The sequence below is a fragment of the Gymnogyps californianus genome, chromosome 1 (genome assembly GCF_018139145.2).
Source record: "Gymnogyps californianus isolate 813 chromosome 1, ASM1813914v2, whole genome shotgun sequence".
Classification (NCBI taxonomy): domain Eukaryota; kingdom Metazoa; phylum Chordata; class Aves; order Accipitriformes; family Cathartidae; genus Gymnogyps; species Gymnogyps californianus.
In genome coordinates, this window is record NC_059471.1 from 133,052,119 (window position 1) to 133,073,610 (window position 21,492).

Here is a 21,492-nt window from a genome sequence, read left to right on the forward strand (position 1 = left end):
CCTAGCTGAATCCATCCTCCAGGCACTATCGCTGTCTTTAAGAACTCACAGAGAACAGGCTCTGAAGGACTGGGAAAACATGAACAACATATGCTTATTTTTAAGATGGTGTGTGTGGGAGAAGAATCAAGATTAGGAATTATAGAAAGTTCAGAAAGATATGAGAACAAATAAACTACTTGTAAGGAGACAGAAGAAAAAAAGCAGGTAGATAACAGATAACGTGGATTTATCAAAAATAAATCACAGCAGATAAATCTGATTTTTCTTGTTGCTTATCTAAAAGTGCTTTTATAAGGGAGTAGAGCTAACTGTCACTCAACTCACATGATATTTTTGTAAGTAAATTAGAGAAATATGGTCTAACTCAAACCTCTGTAGACTGGGTACAAATTCAGTCAAAATGGTATTCCTAGTGTAGCTCACTGTACCAGGTAAGATTCTTTGACAGCCCTAAATACAACTAAGTATTTTTATTAAGTCCTAAGATAAACGACACATGTTCTTACTACATTTTCCAGATGATACCTTACTATACTATAATTCAAATGATCCTGGCAAAGTTTTGATGAACAGAGAATGAAATCTAATAAGGACACTTACAAGACTACAGATGAAGGGAGAAACAATCAATCAAATCAACTGCATAATTAGAAAGATTGGTGTCTAATGGTATGTAGTATTTTACAGAGCAGGATTTGAAGCTGCGTCAGGCCAGACATTGAACACTGTCAGGAGTGTCATGCTGTTGCAAAAAAGAGAAACATCACACTAGCATGCATAAACAGAAGGATATCCTGTAAGACATATGAAGTGGTCCTTCTGTTCTCCCTGGCACTAGTAAGGTCTTAGTACCGTGCTGTACAGAAATACTGTAGAATTTTGTTTTTGAAACACATTTTGAAAGATATGGACCTACTGACACAGCCTGAGTGGAGACATACAGAATAAGCAGAGGTCTAGTCAACAAGACCTAAGTAGAAAATTGACTAATTTAGGTTGTGGCAGTCTAGAGAAACAAAACACAGAACAGAACTGTGAGGAGATATGTTAACAGTATTCAAGTGCTTAAAAGGCTGTTACAAAGATGAATGCAACTCCGCTATCCTCATGGTCATTGCAATAAGAAGTAACAATTTTAATTTGCAGCAGTGAAGACTTAGGTTAGGCCACAGGCAAGAATTTTATAGCTGTAAGGAAAACACAGCGTGGGTATAGATTGCCTGCAGAGATTGTGGAAACGCTGCTACTGAATGGCTGTAAGAACAGAATAAAAACATCTAACCTACACTCTTCGTGTAGTTAGGTAGTGTTCCTTCCTGACAGTCGTTAGATAAAACCTAGGTGATCCCTTGAGGTACCCTCCATGTTGATTTTTCCTGAATTCAGTACAGTAACTATAGATTATGAAAACTAACAGCACTGCTCTTCTGGCCTCACCTGTCTGTGAATCCTTGTTTCTGTCAGTTTCTTCAGGGATCGCAATGATTTCCTGTTCATTCTGCCCAGAAAGAGAAGTATCTTTAGGTCCAGGAGCTTCTGTCACATCATCATAACCATCTTCCAGGGCATTTCCAGGCAGTGGAGAGACCTCTGGAACAGTACAGGTATTAACTATAACAGGGAGACATCTTCCACTAGAGAAAGCAGTAGCTGATGATCCAGCAATAAGGGCCTGTAATACTGACATTATCATGATAATAATGAACAATAATAAACCAAGAATCCTCCTGAGGACTCTGAGGTATTCCAGACAATGATGATATAGCTCCAATAATTGTTATACATTCCTGTTACAAGTAGAAAGTGAAAATCAACATGGAGGAGGGACAGGAGCGTGAAGAAGATCTGGACAAGGACGCAGTTAGTGACACTGTTTATTTGAGAGTAAGATTCCCCATTGCATTTCATAATCACAAAATGACAAATTACTCCTTGTTTATCTCTGTGTAGCACCTGCTTCCTTGTCTTTTCATTACTTTAACCACCTTCTGTTAAATTTCTCTGAAATGGTCTAGCTCAGTAGCCACCCTTGGCCATTTGCCTATGGACATGTGGCTACAAACTTAGGCCAAACCTTTGGAGAAAAACATCTGCAGTTCTGCTTCTCTTCTCCAGGCTGAACAACCCCAACTCTCTCAGCCTTTCTCCATAGGAGAGGTGTTCCAGCCCTCTGATCATTTTTGTGGCCCTCCTCTGGACCCGCTCCAACAGGTCCATGTCTCTCTTCTGCTGGGGAGCCCAGAGCTGGACACAGTACTCCAGGTGGGGTCTCACGAGAGCAGAGTGGAGGGGCAGAATCACCTCCATCGATCTGCTGGCCACGCTTCTTTACATGCAGCCCAGGATGTGATTGGCTTTCTGGGCCGCAAGTGCACATTGTCAGCTCATGTCCAGTTTGTCACCCACCAGTATCCCCAAGTCCTTCTCCACAGGGCTGCTCTCAATCCATTCATCCCCCAGTCTGTACTGATCCTGATGATTGCTCTGAGCCAGGTGCAGGACCTTGCACTCGGCCTTGTTGAACTTCACGAGGTGAGGTTTGTGTTGGCCCATTGCTCAAACCTCTCAAAGTCTCTCTGGATGGCATCCCTTCCCTCAAGCATATCAACTGCACCACTCAGCTTGGTGTCATCTGCAAACTTGCTGAGGGTGCACTCAATCCCACTACCTATGGCATTAATAAGGATATTGAACAGTACCAGTCCCAGTACGGACCCCTGAGGGACACCACTTGTTACTGATCTCCATTTGGACATTGAGCCGTTGACTGCAACTCTTTGGGTGCGGCCATCCAGCCAATTCCTTATTCATTGAATGGTCCATCCATCAAACTCAGTTTTGTGAGTAGCCAGCTCTCTGATTCCTCAGGGGCAGCTGGCTTTGTAGTCTGTACTTAACTGGAATCCATCCCTCAGAGAATATTAGTTTTCACTGTTTTATGTATATACATACACACATGGACATATGAATAATACATATATAAAATTAAAAGTCAATCAAAGCACTCCTATTTCACTTTTTACCTAGTACTCAATATTCTGTCTGAATAAGAAAAAGAGATCTTATTCGGAATAATTATCTTCTTGATAAGCATTTCAAAGCAAGTAAGGAAAAGAAAAGCTTTTAGTTTAAATAATAAAAAACCTTAATATAAGAAAACCAATAGAAAATAAAATTAAAGACATAGCACAGCAGAGAGTCTGGTAGTTTGGAGCTGAGGTCCAAAACTGCTTGTGTCTTTGGCAGTTGATCTCTCAGATACTATAGCTAAGAGAGCTTTTTGATCAGCTCTAGGAAAATGCAATTCTTCTCCGAACACTTGCTCTCCCTCAGCTTTTTCAAATTAAAAAAACCTCACATCTGGCAAACTGCATTTTCTTCAGATCACTCAGATTAAAATTCCCTAATCAGCTCCAATCATATGCCAGTGTTCCTATTTGGAGCATATTTTTCCTCTGTCTTAATTCTCCCCATTTATCTCAGAAATGAAGCAACAGCTTACAAGCTGTTAAAGTTGCAATTTCTGGGAGAAGCAGTTGTCAAATTGTTGGATTCATGTTACTGGATCCTGTGAAGAGTGCAATACTACCAGCAAACATTTATTTTCAACTTCTTATATACAAGAGAAGACTAGCACTTGTATACAAGGTTGTATGACATTCTTCCACCACAAGAGTTAAACAAATTTTTGGTTCACATCAAAACATCACTAGCAGACATGCAGTGCAGCAAGAAAAAAGTTTTAATTGCCAATAATGCTTTGGAAATTAAAAGCTACCGTGATTTTAGGTCTCTTTCTTTGTAGGACCCCCATCTTCCATTACCTTGAGTTGCTCCAGGACCATTTTCTTCATCACTGTCCCTGCTATAAAACTGTGCCTTTGTTTTTGAACTCTCTGAATAAGAATCTAGGCAAATGAGAAAGAGTGTGATATCAGATTAAACTCTCCTTAGCTGCTAAGACTGCATCACAAGGAGAAGAGTAGGCTACAGTAATACCATCCAAGTCCAACAGATTCTTGGGCAGTCAGTATTACTCCTGCAAGGTAAAGGGCTTACAGTGGAATAGACAAGAATCCCTCAGGGGCCCCATAACACCTCTCGTGGCTCGTGGGGGAGGCAAGCCACGAAGGGAGAAAAGCAATCGACAGGAGGAAGCCTACAGAGACACATAGCTGCTGGGAGGGAGATACAAATTATTCCTTTATTTGTTCCTGCTTTAAGTAATTGCAGCAAGAGCCTTTTTTGTTTGTTTGTGGGTTTTTTGTTTGTTTGGTTTTTTTTTTGACCTATACTGATCTATGCTCTATGGCTGCAGTGAGGACAGCACAAAATGAATTGTCCCTAGGAGAGGAATTGGCGGAGTCCAGTGGGCAGGAAACCCCTCTCCTCAAATCTAGGAATTTTCAGTTTCCCCGTAGATTTGGGAGCTGCAAAGTATCGGATTGAGATCTGGGCCACCAGGAGGAATTTTCCCTTGACAAGAGCAAGACACACTGACCTGAGAGGCCAGTCATGCCCTGCTTTTCCCTCATCAGATTGTAGTTGATCTCTTCATAGACAGCCTCAGAGAAGGGGTCATAGGATAGTCTGGAGCCTGGAAGTAAAAGGCAATGATCATTCACACAGTCTCTGCTCATACTCAGGCTGGGGTCATGAAAAGGAGAAGTGACCTAAAGGGGTCTACATGGGCTGGTTGGTACCCAGAAAGTCACCGAGAGGTGCTGACTGAGGATAAGCACTGCTGGGCTTTTTCACTGCCAGACGGTAAGTGAAAATCTCAGTGTGGCAGCAGATGCCATTCATCTCAGTCACCCGTCCCCCCAGCCTCCCCAGCCAACTAAACACTGGCCACCAATGTCAAGGAGGCATTTCATACCAGTCCTGAGGGACCCACCTCTCTGCTGTGCCCTGGCACTTCGGATCTGTCCAGCAAGAATGGCAAGAACCAGGCAGAGAAGGGCCCCCAGGATAATGCAGAGGATGACAGGCATTGAAATTCTCATACTGTCTGTTGCAGGGCGGCGGGGAGGATCTGAATGGAAATGGAGAAGCAACAGGTAGAGAATCAGGTGCCCAAAGGGCTGCTCCTCTGTAGCCTCCTGCTGTGCCCATGCTAGCAGGGTGAGGCAGGTCACCTGCTGCCCAGTTGTGGGTCCTGCTCAAGCAGCTAGAATTCAGCAGCTGAGGATAGTGCCACTCGGCTCTCCTTTACAAAAGGCTGCAGGAGATGCTTTCTTGATGAGCTGGAGTATACTGCTGACTTACCAGCTATGCAGTATCAGGGACATTAAATCCTTATTTGATGGGAGAAAGAAAAGGGAAGAAGGAATGTTTTACCTCCTCTAGTGGGTGACGCTGTTGTTTCTGTCATACCTGCAAAAGGAATGCGAGTCCAGATTAAGGAAGAGGCAAGTGTGAAAAATAGGGAGAACATCTCCACATAGTTTGTGAGGTTCCTGCAGTCAAAATTACGAAGGGGCTAGGCACTGGGATATACAGCTGACATGATGTTCCTCTATCCACCACCTTCCCAGATCTGTGTAATGAACCAAAGGAGCAGTCACTAACCGGAGCAATCCACAGCAGCATCTTCCTTATGATCACAGTTTTTGCCGAACAAGGGCTTGGCAGGACAGTCCGAAAGAAACAGCTCTGTTCCTTTACAGTGCACCTTCTCCAACCAGATGGGACCAGTCCCTTCCCCAAAGGCAGCTTCACTCAGAGCAGACACAGCAGATCCACAGCCCAGCTGCCTGCATACAACATTAGCATCTGCCATGTCCCAGGAATCATCACAGACTGTTCCCCAAGAACCTTGGTGCCAAATCTCCACTCTGCCTGAACACTCATCCTCTCCTCCTATGACTCGTAACTTCTCCCTGGCTGCAAAACACAGAAACCTTCTGTATGGCTGAAACAGCAGGAAGGTCCGTAGGGACCAATAAGGAGAAACAAAGAGGTAGAGGTACCTGAACAACTTGTAGAGTTTGGACACTCAGCAAATGTGGCTGGAGACGATGCCTCTTTTCTTCCTGCAGAATTTAAATACTGAAGTAAATAATTTGATTATTCTCTGACAAGAGCAAGGGAGTATAAAATGCCTGAAAATTAATCATGAAGTTAATTTTTTCCTATAATACATATATGGCCTATTTAGTACTTCGTGGATCGCTGTTTGGCTATTGCTGTGAATTAAATAATCTTCCTGATGACTGTGCTTTCTTTCTTCTTGTGTGAGGCAGCTGCAATCCTTTTCAGGAGATCTGAATGTCATCTAGAGTTCATTTATATTATAGTGGGAACTCACAGGTATGAAATACTGTCATAAAGGCAGGTATTAGAAATGGACCTTTAGAACTGAACTAATTCATACACTTGTCTGTGGCTATGCGCATGCATGTGTGTACATGTACATATACACTGATATGCCTCCATACATGCAGAAACACATACATGCCTCTAGACTTCTTGAGAAGTCTGATCATAACTCAGATCTCACAGACTGAGTGTGTAGCATAGATTTTTACTTTAAAAATATGCAGTGGCACCATCCTATCAGGGACTTCTTGGGATTTCCGCTGGGTAACTGCACTCGGTGACACTCATGTAATTTTAATTCACTCATTTACATCAAGGATATAGACAAAGAAAAAAGTTTGTGCCATTTGCATGAAACTAGAAATAATATATACCAGATAACAAACGAACATGAGGTAATTACTGTAATGTCCATATATGCATGCATAAGTTTATGTATATGTCTGGGCAGTCCTGTACAGATGCATTTCTAATTACCAGTGCAAGAAATATGGGTCTCTTCTGCTCGGTTATCACATGACTGAGGATCCCAGGGGTCTGACTGACATTGCCAGAGAGAGCTATGTTGCTCAGTACACTCAATGTGGTCCAGCCATGTGGGCCCTGAACCTCTGCCGTATTTGAAGTCTCTTGCGATTTCCCCACCATCTCCGCAGTTCAGATGTTTGCATACAGTTATTGCAGTGAGTTGAGACATACGATTGGAGCAAATGCTCCCCCATGTACCATTGTAGAAAACTTCTAGCCGCCCAGCACAGTCATTGCCATTCACCAGCCTCAGATCCAGGAACTCTAGAAGTGGAGACATAAAAATGGAATTAGAGGGGCCTGATTCTGCTAGGAACTTGGCTGTGATGAGTGAAATCCAGAATCTGCTAACAATCCTGTTCATCACTCTAAATGAGAAAGTGCCAGAGGAAACCACTCTAAAAGTGACAAATGCTTAAAAGCAAAAGTCGTACAGTGATCCTCTCTGGTTAGCCAGCATTCATCAGCATCTACATCAACAAACAACAGTGATGGCCACCCCCCACAGTTACAGGCATATTTCTTTGGTATGTTGACACGTAGGTGCCATGTGCTCCTCTGATTTGTTGAAGTGCAATGTTGGTGCGCACTTGTTTACAACAATTTCAGAGCCAGCTGGAATGGCTCCCCTGCAGAAGCACCAGGCACCCCTGCAGCCTCCGGTGACTGAAACTCTGCCAGTTGCAGCCAATACATTTCACTCCTCACCTCTGTGAAACACCTATTTAAGAAGTGTTTGAACATACATCCATTATAAACTCTACCATCACCGTAATCGTAAAATACATACATTATAAACTCTACCCTTAGTCCCAGGCAATAGGTATTGACATTGTAACAATGTGCACATATAGTCAATAAAACGCTACCTCTCATTCTGGGAACCACATTATAGGAGTTAACATCATACCAATCTCAACATATATTTATTACAAGATTCAGACCTTGTCCCTGCAAAACACATGAACAAGAATGTAGTTTATGAGGTAAAGCAAGATTACTGTCTTCTATTTACTTTATGTAAAGGCACACATTTCATTGTTCTTTTTCCAAAGACCAACCAGTAAGTAAACCCTGCTCGTCAAACAATAGAGACCACTTTCTTAGGGATTTCAACTGTTGCAGGCTTCCCAGTTCAAGCATCCTCAGGGCTGGCTGGTACTTTATCACCCAAATGAGCTCAGGTTTTCTTTTGGGCAGCATGGGTTTAAGTAAACCATTGCACAGCTCTACTTTTCCAGCTGCCTGGCAATGTACCCACTGTACTCATTCTTGAATGGTTGTATTTTTGTAATGACTTACGTTGTCTGATTCCTGCCTAAGCAGCATTCCATGATGCCAGCAGATATGTTTGTTTATTCCTTCTAGGGTGCTACCTGCGTTTGCTGTCGGAGTGGGGAAAGCTTCTAGCCACCCTCGTGATGCTCTACCACTATGAGAACATAGCATCTGCCAGTGTTGCTGGGGAGGAAGGGGTTCGTCTATATAATCCACTTGTCAGGCATCTCCAAACATTCATTTGTCTCACTGTGCATACTGTTTCATCATTCATGCTGTATGTTGTGTTATTCCACAGACATCACATTGCCTGACTGCTTGCATTATGTCTTCCCAAGACAGGCCTAAGCAGCCTTCTCTGTCCTCGATCCCTCACAGCATACTCAGCAGTTTCCTAGGCTCATCTGTCTAAAAATAGTTCTCCTTTATGCTCCCATCCCAAAACTCTACTGACAGGTTGAGCCAGCTGGTCAGCTTGGTTGCTGTGTTTCTCTTCTTGAGTTGCCTTTGAATTTGGGATATGTGCATTATTAGCATGACATACTAAGCAGGTCTTTCTTCAAGCAGCTGTTGTACTACTTTCCATACTTCTTCAGCTCAAAATGGTTTTCCTCGCCGCTGCTGCCAGTTATCACAATTTCATTCTTCAAGCCATTTCCTTGCCACATTATTCACCATCCAGGAGTCTGTATACGTGGGTCTGTTGATGTTTCTGAGTATGTTCCAGGGCTATTTTCAAGGCTTTTCAAACTTCTTCAAGTCTCCTTCCAGATGGCAGCTTCTCCTGTAGAGGGGTTTCAAGGATTTCCACCTCCTGTTTCCTGCTGTGCTTTTACAGGATTCATCAGTAAACAAACTCTGTTGTTTATTTTCAGTACTTAATTCATCATATGCTAGGGCTTTGACAGCCAAAGGTGTTTGGTTTTCCTCATACTATTGATGTGCATACATCAAAATCCAGTAATGCCCAAGAAAGCCCGGGTTCTTATTTATTGTGTGGAGGTCCATGGTGCTTATCCAAGCAATTTAGTCAGCTGGCATGTATCTGCATCCATTTTGCATGCCTAAAACCTGTATATCTTGAGGGGGCCTTTTTACTTTGGAGTGCTTAGTGGCAAATCCACCACTGAGAAAGGTAATGATTGCCTATAGCCCTTTACTTAGTACTTCTGGAGTTGTTCCTCCAATCAATACATCATCAAGGTAGAGGAAAGTTCTTTGGAATTCTGTTGCTTTAAACTTTGGTGCATGATGCCATGGCAGATAGCAAGGGCTGTGTTTCCACCCTTGGGACAGCAGGTTCCAGATGTGCTGCACACCACTCCAGGTGAAGGCAAACTGAGGTCTTGCTTCTTTAACCAATGCGATTGAAAAAAAAGCATCTAGCTCATACAAGAGCTGCGACGTGTCTGGAACTGTAACAGCTAATGGGGGTGTGACTTCATTCAGAGCTCTGAAGTCTATTGTGAACCATCATTCTCCAGCAGATCTCCATACAGGTCAAACAGGACTGTTGTAAGGTGACTGTGTGTTTAAGACCACCCCTTGTTTTTCCAGGGAAACAATTATTTTGGGGATTGTATCAGTGGACCCTTGGTCAGTTTGATACTGCTACTATTTGTTTATCACTGCTACACAGAGAGGACAATAAGGTGCACTGAGCGCCGCTATCGTTAGGTGTCGACTCTTACACAACATTGTTGAGGCAAGGGTGCCTGGCCGCCTTATCTGGACAGTCTAATAACTTTGGTTAACTTCATCCACTGCCAGGCCAGCGGAAAAACCCCCTGATGCAGTAAGTTCAAATCAGTTGTCAGAGCAGTATGTGGTCCAGAAGTGGGGGTAGCAGAAAGGAATGGTTTAAATAAGCTCTCATCCCTCTCCTGTGCTCACAATGCTAGGTCTGTGAAGGGCTTTTCCTCCCACTCTCTCATATTGTCTCCCTTTTCTTTCAGATACATCCTTAAATCTCAGTGTGTAGGAGGGGGACATGCAGAATTCTCATTCTCTCTTCATGTTTTTCCCGAGGTTGACCATACTGCTGGATACTTGGTATTATCCTTATCCACGCTGCTAAGCTTGCACTCTTCTTGTGGCATCCTCACTCCAGAATGGTATACGTAGGTCACTCCTTGATCAACAGGGCATCCCACCAGGTGGTACCAGAGGGGCATTAGTAACTGTGCCTAGCCATTGGAGATTTCAAGCCCTAACATTAGTGATCACAAGCTTTTCAGGGTCCCTCTCCCTTTGCCTGTAACCACACTCCAGCAGTCCAGGAAACTGCAGTTGATTATCCCCTTCTTCCCAGTCCTTTCAAAGGGGTATATTGTTTGTAGGATCAGCATGATTAGGCACTACTCAACATATCTCTCCATAAACTGATCCCAAAGCCCTCCTACGTAGTGCAGTACAGTCTTTACAAGTGGCTTATGCCCCAAACTCCCCAAAGTCCTGCTGTCTCAAGCTTTCAGCTGTATCTCTTCTGCTCTCGTGTCCTAGCAATGCCATAGCCACTGCAGAGGCCTCTCCCTGGAGCAGTGACTGTAAGTTTCTCCACATTTTTCTGTTCATTTACAGGCAGAGTAAAGACCCATTGAGTGGTCACAGTCTGGGGAGCAGCGTATCCTTTTCTGTGGGGCTCCTTAATTAGTGTAACTAGGGCTGCCTGAAAGGACTTATTTTTTAATTCATCATGAGCCCCTAGTTTCCCCTCCCCAGGTGTCAGAGTCCCCCTCCAGGTCAGTCAATCTAAGCTGTAGGTGCTCCCACAAGCAGCCTGAAGCTTGCAATTTGACTGTTTCAGTGCTACTAGCTGCTAACTTCTGACCAGAATCTTCCCTTTTGTGCTGAGCACTTGTTAACACCACTTTACCAGACCATTACTGTGACAGAGACCATCGACCAGATTCCCCAGTTCTGCTAAGCTGTCCCAGTGCCTCTTGAAGCCCTGCTGTGAGCGCATGGTAGGCTCTGGTGTACCCCACAGCAACGTAACACACCACTCTCTTGGGGTTTCACAGGCAACATAACCCCTTTGCATATCCCAGGCTGATATTCTTGGACACAAAAATATCCAGGGTCCAGGCCACTGGAGTTCTTCCCAATCACCTTCTCCTCCAACAAGGTCTGTCACACTCTCCATTTTCCACCTGTTTACACATAGTTCGTACCCTTCCCTGTGCCCCCCCTACCCCCGACAATGGGTGTACCATTTACACGACACCACAACAAGACAAATTTCCAATATCAGAATCAGGGCTTCTCTGGAGCTTTGAAGTCACTACAATTATTCCAGTCGCAGGGCATGCCAGGTACTAGTGTTGCCAGAGTGTCTCCCACATTTACTGTCTGCTATCATGGGCAAAACAGTTTCCACTTGGGAAATTTAACTTAATTTTATTTTTTGCACTTAACATAATCTTAATTATTGCTTTGGGTAATGAGGAAAAAAAGAAAACATTAACAATTGAACAAACACTTAGGGAAACACCTTTGATCCACTCCATTAGTCCTGATTTCCTTTGTTTTCCCTCCCAATTCCTTCAGGGAGGGTGGCAGTGCAGGAGGTTGTGTATTTTTCTGCTGCTCCTTGCTTCTTATTCATTTTCCTCTACTCCATCATGGATGCTTCACAGGCTGCAGTCCCTTCAGGTGTTGTATTTGCTCCATTGTGGGGTCTCCAAAGGCTGCAGTTCCTTCAGGGTTTGTACTTGGTCCAACGTGGCTGACCAACTGCCATCCACAGGCTGCAGTCCCTTCAGGGTTTGTACCTGCTCCATTGTGGGCTCTCCACAGTCTGCAGTCCTTTCAGGAGTGTATCTGTTCCAGTGTGGCTTATCCACAGGCTACAGCCCTCTCAGAGGCATACCTCCTCTGGCATGGATACCGTGTCTCCAGCCATGTCCCCAGCAGTGTCTTTTTCCACTTCTCCTTCATTTCTCCTCTCTCTTGCAGCTGCCACTCTATCTTAAATATGCATGAGCAGAGCCACCATATGCTTCTCTGATTGGTTGATGCTTTGGTGCACAGTGGGTTATTTCCATTGGTTTCAGAGCCAGCTGTAACTGACTGTAACGGGCACATGGCAGCTGATGACCTCCTCCCACACAAGCAACACCCACAGCCCCTTGCTGTGGAAATCTTTACAGAAACCCTCCAATTTACCACCCAAATATCCCACCCCACCAAACACTTTTGTGTGTGTGTGTGTGTGTGTGTTAGCGCAAAATAAGGACTTCTGTAGACCCTTTGCATCCTGGTGGGACCAAGGGATGTGCTGACCAACTATGCTTGTAGTCAAGAGAGCAAGAAGCTGTCCAAGGAAGTCTCTACTATTCTCTGCTTCCCCTTCATGTAACCCTCCCCTTTCAACCCACAGGCTCAGAAAAGGATTTTCCGAACACACCTGAGCACAGCACTCCAGCATCCTCTTTGTGATGGCAGTTGTGCTGGCCCCATGCCCTAGAGGGACATGCCCAGAGATCAGATTCAGCCCCAGTGCAGTTCACATCATCCAGCCAGATCTGTCCTGAGCCTTCGCCATAATGAGCAGAGACAAATGCCTTGATGGCATGTCCACATCCCAGCTGTTTGCAAACAACATTAGCATCTGATAGATCCCAGTTATCATCACAGATGGTGCCCCAGATGCCATCATGATAAAGCTCTACTCTCCCAGCACAGCGCTTTGTTCCATTCACCAGCCTGATCTGTCTGCTACCTGCAGGAAGAAAACCCAGCTGTCAACACACAATATAACGATAATGCACAGGTCAGCGTAATGGCTGTATGTTTAAAACACTTTTAAGGCATCATGTTCTTCTTATATTCCAGTTCTTCTGTTATGGTTTCTTGAGCAGAACTCCTGTGATGCTAAAACTGCATAAAGGGAAAGGCCTCCTCCTGCCTCAGGTAAGTGTTTGAATAATTCCTGAGATGTTGCAAACAAGAAGGAGTGTCTATTCATATGTCCTGGTTTCGGCTGCGATAGAGTTAATTTTCTTCCTAGAAGCTGGTATAGTGTTATGTTTTGGATTTAGTATGAGAATTTAGTGAGAAAACACTGATGTTTTCAGTTGTTGCTAAGCAGCGTTTATACTAAAATTCAAGGATTTTTCAGCTTCTCATGCCCAGCCAGCAAGAAGGCTGGAGGGGCACAAGAAGCTGGGAGGGGACACAGCCAGGACAGCTGACCCAAACTGGCCAAAGGAATATTCCATACTATTTGATGTCATGCCCAGTATATAAACTGGGGGGAGCTGGCTGGAAGGGGTGGATTGCTGCTCGGGAACTAACTGGGCATCAGTCAGCGAGTGGTGAGCAATTGCATTGTGCATCACTTGTTTTGTATATTCTAATTCTTTTATTATTATTATTGTCGTTATTATTATTATTGTTATTATTATTATTTTCTTCCTTTCTTTCCTATTAAACTGTCTTTATCTCAGCCCACAAGTTTACTTTTTTTTGATTCTCTCCCCCATCCTACTGGGTCAGGGGGAGTGGTGTGGCTGCGTGGTGCTTAGTTGCCATCTGGGGTTAAACCATGGCATCATACTAAGTATATACAGAGATCACCTTACCTTAGAAAGCTGGAGAAGCTGTTTTCTATCTAAACTCATTTAGTTAGACAGAGACAGAGACAATTTCACAGATGGGTTACAAAATAAGAGAAGAGTAGAAACAGTTCTAATTTACTTTAGAAAGGCTGCAGGTATCTATAAATATAGAAATGTCACAAAATAAAACCTATGTACTTCCCAAGTGACAGTCAGAATGTGTGGCAGTCATGGCCAAATTAGTGTTCTTATGGCTTCTGTATTCTATTATTTCTTTTTGATTCTGCAAGATAAATTCTTTAAGAAATTCAGATGAAGAAAGCATTATGTAAATTACATTTGCTTCCTTAACTATCATTTGTGCCTTAGAGTATACAAGCAGGTGGGTATCACAAGCTCAGACCCATGCCTATTTAAGATCTGGTGAGACCACAGCACAAAGTGGGCTAGAGGCAACCCTGGGAAGCATTCTGTACCTTTCGGACAGTAACTCACCTGAGCAAATCACACCAACGTCTTCAGCAACTCCCATTGGCACTGTCTGAGAATGGGAGGTCTTACAGAGCATCAGCTGAGTCTCATTTCCAGCACACTGGACACTTCTTAAGCCAACAAGACCCATGCCTCGCTCAGACCTTGGAAGGTAATAGGCTTTCTTGGCAATTCCACACTGGAGCTGTCTGCATACCACATGAGCATCCTTAATGTTCCAGTCATCATCCAGGACTCTGCTCCACGTGCCATGGAGTGAGATCTCAACTCGCCCATCACAGCGGCTCTGACCACCTGAGAGTCTGAGTGATTCAGCAAGACCTGGGCTCAAGAGAGTTGGAAAATGTATTGAATAACATCTACTGCTCTTACTGCAGTAGAAATAACATGCAGGAGAGAGATGGAAGACAAATTTCTATGTTAGTAAAAAAATAATTCTCACCACTGGTTAAGGAGACAGCCTCTGTTAAGGCTTTGTTTGCTTTCATGCACACAAGGGTCTGCAATGGGAAGCGAGAAAGGCTTCCCCAGCTCAAAGACTAGATCCTGTGAGGAGTCAGGCACATCTAAACAATGTGAACCCCTCTACTAAATGAAGTTTCTATGCTGAAACCAAGGTTGGAGGGGCGGGGGAAAGGAAAAGGTGTTAAAGACAGGCTGACATACCAGACTTGCTTGCAGAGTGAGATCACCAACGCTGCTCTGTTCTGAAGTTGCACTACCCATAAAAGGCCACTCCTGACTTACCTGAGCAAATAACAGTGGCTGCTTCTTGGGCTGAACAGGTTGGATTGCCCAAAGTCACCTGAGCACAATCCCACAGGCAGGACTCTGTCCCTTCACAGTGAAAAGCATCTCTCCATACGGGCCCATTCCCGTCCACAAAACGGTCTTCTGTCTGGATTGACTTTGCATAGCCACAGTTCAGCTGATGACAGAGAACGCTGGCAGCTTGCAAATTCCAGTGGGAGCGGCAGAGTCTTCCCCACGTGTCTCCATGGCGGATCTCCACTCTGCCAGAGCATGTGCTGCCGTTCACCAGCCTGCCCCCTGGGCACCCTGAATATAAGAGAAAGTGAGTACTGAGATGTCATGTTCATAACTGCTCATGGGTGTGACCTGAAAGTGACTGGGAAATGGGAATGAGTTTTCCGTATCATTCAGTAGTAAAAATGACTCCACTGGGCCACTGGAACCTCCATACTCATAACGAGACTGCAGTCCACCCTATTTTACTGAGAAGAATGACTAGAAATCAGGATCTGGTCCCCTTCACAATTTTTAAACTCAGGGCACTAGGCTTCGGGGCTCTGGGTGAACCAGTAGACCTTAATTGTTCTGACCAGCCTCACCTAGGGCCTCCAGCTATGCACCCTCGGGCTACCGGTCCAAGGCCTCACTTAAACCTGGACCAGGCCTTCAGTCCTTGCCTCAACTATGTGACTGGTGTAACTGTCTCCAGTCTTGTCTCCTGCTACTCCTGACTGTACTCTCCAGTTGGACCCTACATCTGATTGATTACTTTGCCTTGTCTGGGACTGTCCATAGACCTTGTTATCAGTACCTTCCTCTGTCCTCTGTACAGATGCTTTGGATTGTGCCTTGGTGGGTAAGGACACTGCCTGTGTTGTCCTCACTCTCTGCCCCCAGCTCATCCTACCTTGTGGAGCAGCCCTGTTCTTGCTCTTCCCTGACACTAGGAGCATTTCTGAGAACAGCCTTGTGGTACAGGTGAAGTGCAGCCTCAACTCCTGGAAATGCCTGTAGCAGCAGACAAAAGACAGAGCTTGGCTCCATAGACACCCTCTGGATTTTGGATCCATATTTTTCCTCAAAGAAGGAGTTTTTCAGTTGTCCTCTTAGACCTTTCCACTGCTCACCTGAACATACCACACGAGCGTCTTTTCCAGCAGGGCATTCATCATGACCTAGCACACTCAGAGGACAGTCTCTCAGGTGTGAGCCATTCTTCTTGCAGCTGAATGTGCCATTCCAGACAGATCCATTTCCCTTCCCAAAGGACTGTCCACTTGGTATCAGTAGGGCAACTCCACAGTCCAGCTGCTGGCAGAGGGCATTGGCAGCTGGTAAATCCCACAGGTAGTCACACAGGGTTCCCCATGTGCCTCCATGAAGAAGCTCTACTCTCCCTGAACATGTGGTACTGCCATTTGCCAGCCTGTACCCACCATAGCCTGCAGGAAGAATAAAAGTAGTTAGCAGTTACATTTTTTTTTTGTGTTATTACATTGAAAATTGTAAGAGAAATCTAGCTGCAAGGAACTAGCTGCAAGGAACTAGCACTCACTATGTCTCAGGTTACCGGGAAGTGTGTTAGACCAGGATGCTCATAAGCCAGCTCTGAAAAAAAAAGTCTTCATTGTCCATGTTGTAGCCTGCACTACAAGTCTTTTGACTCTTTAAGTTCAGTCTCTTCTCCTCTGCTCTGCTCTCTCCTCCCCCCACAATACCGCTGCTACCTTGCAACATCTTTTCTTGCAGAGGCAGTTCCAGCATTGCCTTGCATTTGGAGCATGTGAGAAACTCAGAGCAGCAGCTACCAGTAGCACTCTCTCTTCCAGTAGCTGGTCATCTCACATTACCTGGTAAGCAGCAACTGCAGTGTGCAATTCTCAACTTTCATCCATGCCACAGCATAAGGCTCTGAACACAACAGGCCATGCCCATCAGCATATTTGCAATAATTGAAGTGTGGCATGGGTAGGACTATGGTGTCCTACTGCCAGCGCCATGCAATCCCCCTATCTTCTCACACTGTTACTTCTTACCCTTGCCTGGTCCTTGCATTGTACTCCCCCTAATGAGACCTGGATTTCCTCTCTGAGCTGTGACTCTTGCAAGATGGAGGCAGGAGCCAAGACCTGTCAGTTACTGATACCTTAACTGGGCCGTTTGGCTGCCACAGCTCCACAGCCAGCACTCCAGATAGCTATGGCCAGTGGGACAGTGTTCAAGGCAGTCTTGAAACAGACTGCAGCCCTTTAACTGGGAAATGGACATGAATTGCAGTCCTTTCCAAGCTTGTTTTTTGACAGGGTGTTGCCAGCAGCCCTGCCCCATGTTCAGTTTACCCCTTTTGATTTGTGCCCTCAGGAAAAAAGGTGTGTTTGCTAGGTCTAATCATCACTTTTGTAGTGGGTGGCAATAAGTTAGCTGTATTTAGAGCCCCCAGCAGCCATGACTGTATGGAGTTCTTAAATAATGTTACCTGGCAGTCGCAACTAGAGTCATCCAGGCCTCTGACAACCTTTTCGTTTGGTTTTTTTTTTAAATAAATTTGTAACTTGTGCCTCCTTTGACCTTTTGGAGGTATGGTACCTCTTCCAGTTTTATAATTAACTCAAGTGCCAGGGATTAACATACATACTGGCAGCACAGAAAATAAATTCATTTCTCCATGTTCCTGCTTGTCTGTTCTGGCCATCTCTCCTTTTATGTGTATGAGAAAGGAATTCTCAGCACTGTTGAGTGCATACCTCTAGTAGCATAAAAGAAATTACAGCCCTTTTGAGATCTGCATCCCTGGTGCAGAAGTGAAGTGGTTAGAACAGCCCGTGTTAAATGCAGACTCTCAGTAGAGTGAATGAGAGATTGTGGGGCTGCTCTCTATTACTTCCTGGCCTTCCCTGGATGGCTCAAGGCATGATAGGGGAAGCACCCAAGAACCCTGAGGACCACAGAAATATGCAGAGGCTCTGAACTGTGGGTTGACGGGAAGAAGACATATAGGACACATGTAAATTACATCCATCAGTCCAAAGTCTCACCTGAACATACAACAGTGGCATCATGAGAGCATGTCTTACTAGGGTGCAGCATCCTGGGACAGTGTGCAAGGTGAGTCTCATTCCCTACACAGTGAAACTCTTCTTGCCAGATCAGTTCATGTCTGTCTCCAAAGTGAGTTCCTCTCGAGATATCCACAGCCTGGCCACACTCTAACTCATTACATATAACAGAGGCAGTTTTGAAATCAATGTGTGAAAAACAGACCGTAGCCCAGGTTTCTTCTTGCTTTACTTTCAGATGTCCTGAGCAGGCAGTGTTCCCTCCAGTCAGATGCAGCCTAGAGAAACCTGGAAAAAAACCCCAAGAAACGCAGCATCAAGGGTTGGTTGTACTGACCTAATTTAATAACTCCCATACCTTCATGGGCAAGACACATGTCACTTCTCTGAGGACAACTGACACTTTTAAATAACCATTGTGGCAATTCCTGTATGCCATGAACAAGAGAGAAAATGGTGTGTGGGAATGCTTATTTCTTAGAATGTGAAAATACTAAATCCTTGGAAAGCTACAGAAGCAGGGAAGTTTTGAACATTTGCCAAATGCTTGAGAAGTAGCAATCCCCAAATAAATAAGTAAATAAATAGCCATTTACTAGTGTGTGTCCTCGAGACTTCATTACTCAAATGAATAGGAAGCTGAAACGCCCCAGAAAGAGGAAACAGGAAATGTTGCACCCATCTTCAGAAAAGCTTAAAAAGACAGTCTGGAGATCTACAGGCTGGTCAGCCTCACTTTGGTACCTGGGAAAAACATGGAGTGAGTTCTCCTGGAACACATTTCTGGGCACAAGAAGGTGAATGGGAAGAGTCAACATGGATTTACCTGCCTGTGTAAATCATGCCTGTGTGACCTTATGACTTTCTCTGATAAAAGTGACTGGATTTGTGGATGAGGGGAGACCAGTGCATGTCATTTACCTCACATTTAGCAAGGCCTTTGACACTGTCTTGCAGAATATTCTTGTGTCTAAACTAGGATGTTACAGTCTGGGTGGGTGGACAACTACATGGTTAAAAAGCTGATCGGATGGTCAGGCTCAGAGAGTAGTGATCAGTGGGTTGCACTTTACCTGGAGGCTGGCAACAAGTGGAATACCACTTCTTGGGTCTTTCCTGGTACCTGTTCTGTTCAGCATCTTTACCAACAACCTAGAGGAGGTGATGGAGTGCACTCTTACCAGTTTGGGGGGGGTGGGGGGAAATAACCCCAAGGGCAGAGCTGCCATTCAGAGGGACCTAGACAGGCGGGATTAATGGACTGACAGGAACCTTATAAAAATCAAAAAGGACAAATGTAAAGTCCTGAAGCTGGGAAAGAAAAACCTCTTGCAATGGTACTTTATCCAAAGAGCAAAACCAAGCACATGTTGCAGAGGAAGGCAGCCAAACAGACATTGGATTTTTTTGCTGTTGCAGACTGTCCTGTCTTAGCTTACACAAAGATCTGGAGAAGAAGGGCAGTTGTATGGCATTTTCTTGCTTCTCCATCTACACCTGCTTTTTTAGCCCCCGTTCCTGGTCAAAGGCAAGTTTAGTACTGCTCTCCTGTTGCCTGGGAGAGCTGTGGTAGAGACAAATAGTGTTTCTTTTTCTGTTTGTTGTGGTTTAACCCCAGCTGGCAACTAAGCACCACACAGCCGCTCACTCACTGCCCCCCAGTGGGATGGGGGAGAGAATCGGAAGAGTATAAGCGAGAAAACTCATGGGTTGAGATAAAGACAGTTTAATAGGTAAAGAAAAATCTGCGCATGGAAGCAAAGCAAAACAAGGAATTCATTCACTAATTCCCATTGGCAGGCAGGTGTTCAGCCATCTCCAGGACAGCAGGGCTCCATCATGCATAACGGTTACTTGGGAAGACAAAATGCCATAACTCCGAACCTCCCCCCCTTCCTTCTTCTTCTCCCAGCTTCATATGATGAGCATGATGTCATATAGTATGGAATATCCTTTTGGTCAGTTGGGGACAGCTGTCCCGGCTGTATCCCCTCCCAACTTCTTGTGCACCCCCAGCCTACTCGCTGGTGGGGTGGTGTGAGAAGCAGAAAAGGCCTTGACTCTGTGTAAGCACTGCTCAGCAATAACAAAAACATCCCCGCGTTATCAACACTGTTTTCAGCACAAATCCAAAACATAGCCCCATACTAGCTACTATGAAGAAAATTAACTCTACCCCAGTGAAAACCAGCACACTATTCTATGTCATTTACTATGTCTACTTCCATTCTATGTCATTGCTGTGCCCAGGCAAAGGAGACATACACTTATAGTCAGCAGAAGACTTAATGCTGGTGCAGCTTGCTTTGGCTGAGTGGAGGCCATGGAGAAAGTGTTACCTCTGTGCAGTACTTGGCTTTATCCAGCTAGGACAAAGTTTGATCTCAGCCTCGTAGCATTTTTCTATTATACAAGGTTGGATGACTTCTTACCTGAGCAGATCACTCCAGTATCAAAGTAATGAGGGCAGGTAAAAGCACCCCATCCTGTATGTGAGCAGTTCCAGAGAGTGGATTCATTACCACGGCAATGAACTCGAAACAACCATGTTGGTCCAGATCCTTCTCCAAAAGGAGCTCGATTAAGGGCCTGAACAGCAGATCCACATCGTAGTTGCTTACAAACAACCTCAGCATCTTCTATGGTCCAGTCACCATCGCACACAGTTCCCCACTGCTCCTCATGTTTTACTTCCACTCTTCCAGAACAGGGGCCAGTTCCATTTGACAGCCTCAATTCATCAGCACCTTCATACACAGAGACAGAGCAAGGTTATGGAAAGGACAGTGCCTAATCATGATTATCTATTGGAGATGGTTCATGAGATTATTATTACTCTTAATTTACTCTTAAATCAAACTTACTTGGTTCACCTTTCTAAATAGTCCAACTTAAAGTTTTTTTGCAGGGAGTTGTGTCTGTATTTACAAGTTTGAGCTAACCCCACTGCTAAAATGTAAGTTATTTCTAATGATAGGCGAGCTTTCTTTTATTCTGACCTATCAGGGCTGGGAAATGCTGAGTAATGTCCCTGCTGTGTGATTCACAAAGGCTGTAACAGAAAGTCCTCCTTTCTCTTTGTTGTTCTGCCATGATGATATCCAGCTGAAAATGTTCACTGGGCACCAGTTTCTTCATTCCCGTGTTCAGTATGGTGTGAAGAAGCAATTTCCCTTGTCTGCCTCAACTTATTCCTCTCTGTCCTGGTTTCGGCTGGGACAGAGTTAACTTTCTTTTTAGTAGCTGGTACAGTGCTGTGTTTTGGATTTAGTGTGAGAATGATGTTGATAACACTCTGATGTTTTAGCTGTTGCTAAGTAGCGCTTATCTTAAGCCAAGGACTTTTCAGTTTCCCATGCTCTGCCAGCAAGCAGGTGGGCAAGGAGCTGGGAGGGAGCAGAGCCGGGGCAGCTGACCTGAACTAGCCAAAGAGGTATTCCATACCATGGAACGTCATGCCCAGTATATAAACAGGGGGGAGCTGGCCGGGAGGCGCGGAT

At 44.7% G+C, this 21,492-nt stretch overlaps 1 protein-coding gene across 1 annotated transcript; it reads right to left on the reverse strand.

The window, feature by feature from the left end:
- Positions 1–1,285: 1,285 nt before the first annotated feature.
- Positions 1,286–20,752, reverse strand: LOC127015562 (antigen WC1.1-like; the record flags this gene model as incomplete). Its single annotated transcript, XM_050895612.1, has 14 exons — positions 1,286–1,593; positions 3,828–3,899; positions 4,505–4,593; positions 4,897–5,038; positions 5,344–5,379; positions 5,575–5,889; positions 5,976–6,038; positions 6,802–7,116; positions 12,539–12,853; positions 14,187–14,504; positions 14,931–15,242; positions 16,064–16,378; positions 17,972–18,280; positions 20,425–20,752. Coding segments are annotated over 14 exons (3,237 nt in total), but the record flags the coding sequence as incomplete, so codon positions are not given.
- Positions 20,753–21,492: the final 740 nt, after the last annotated feature.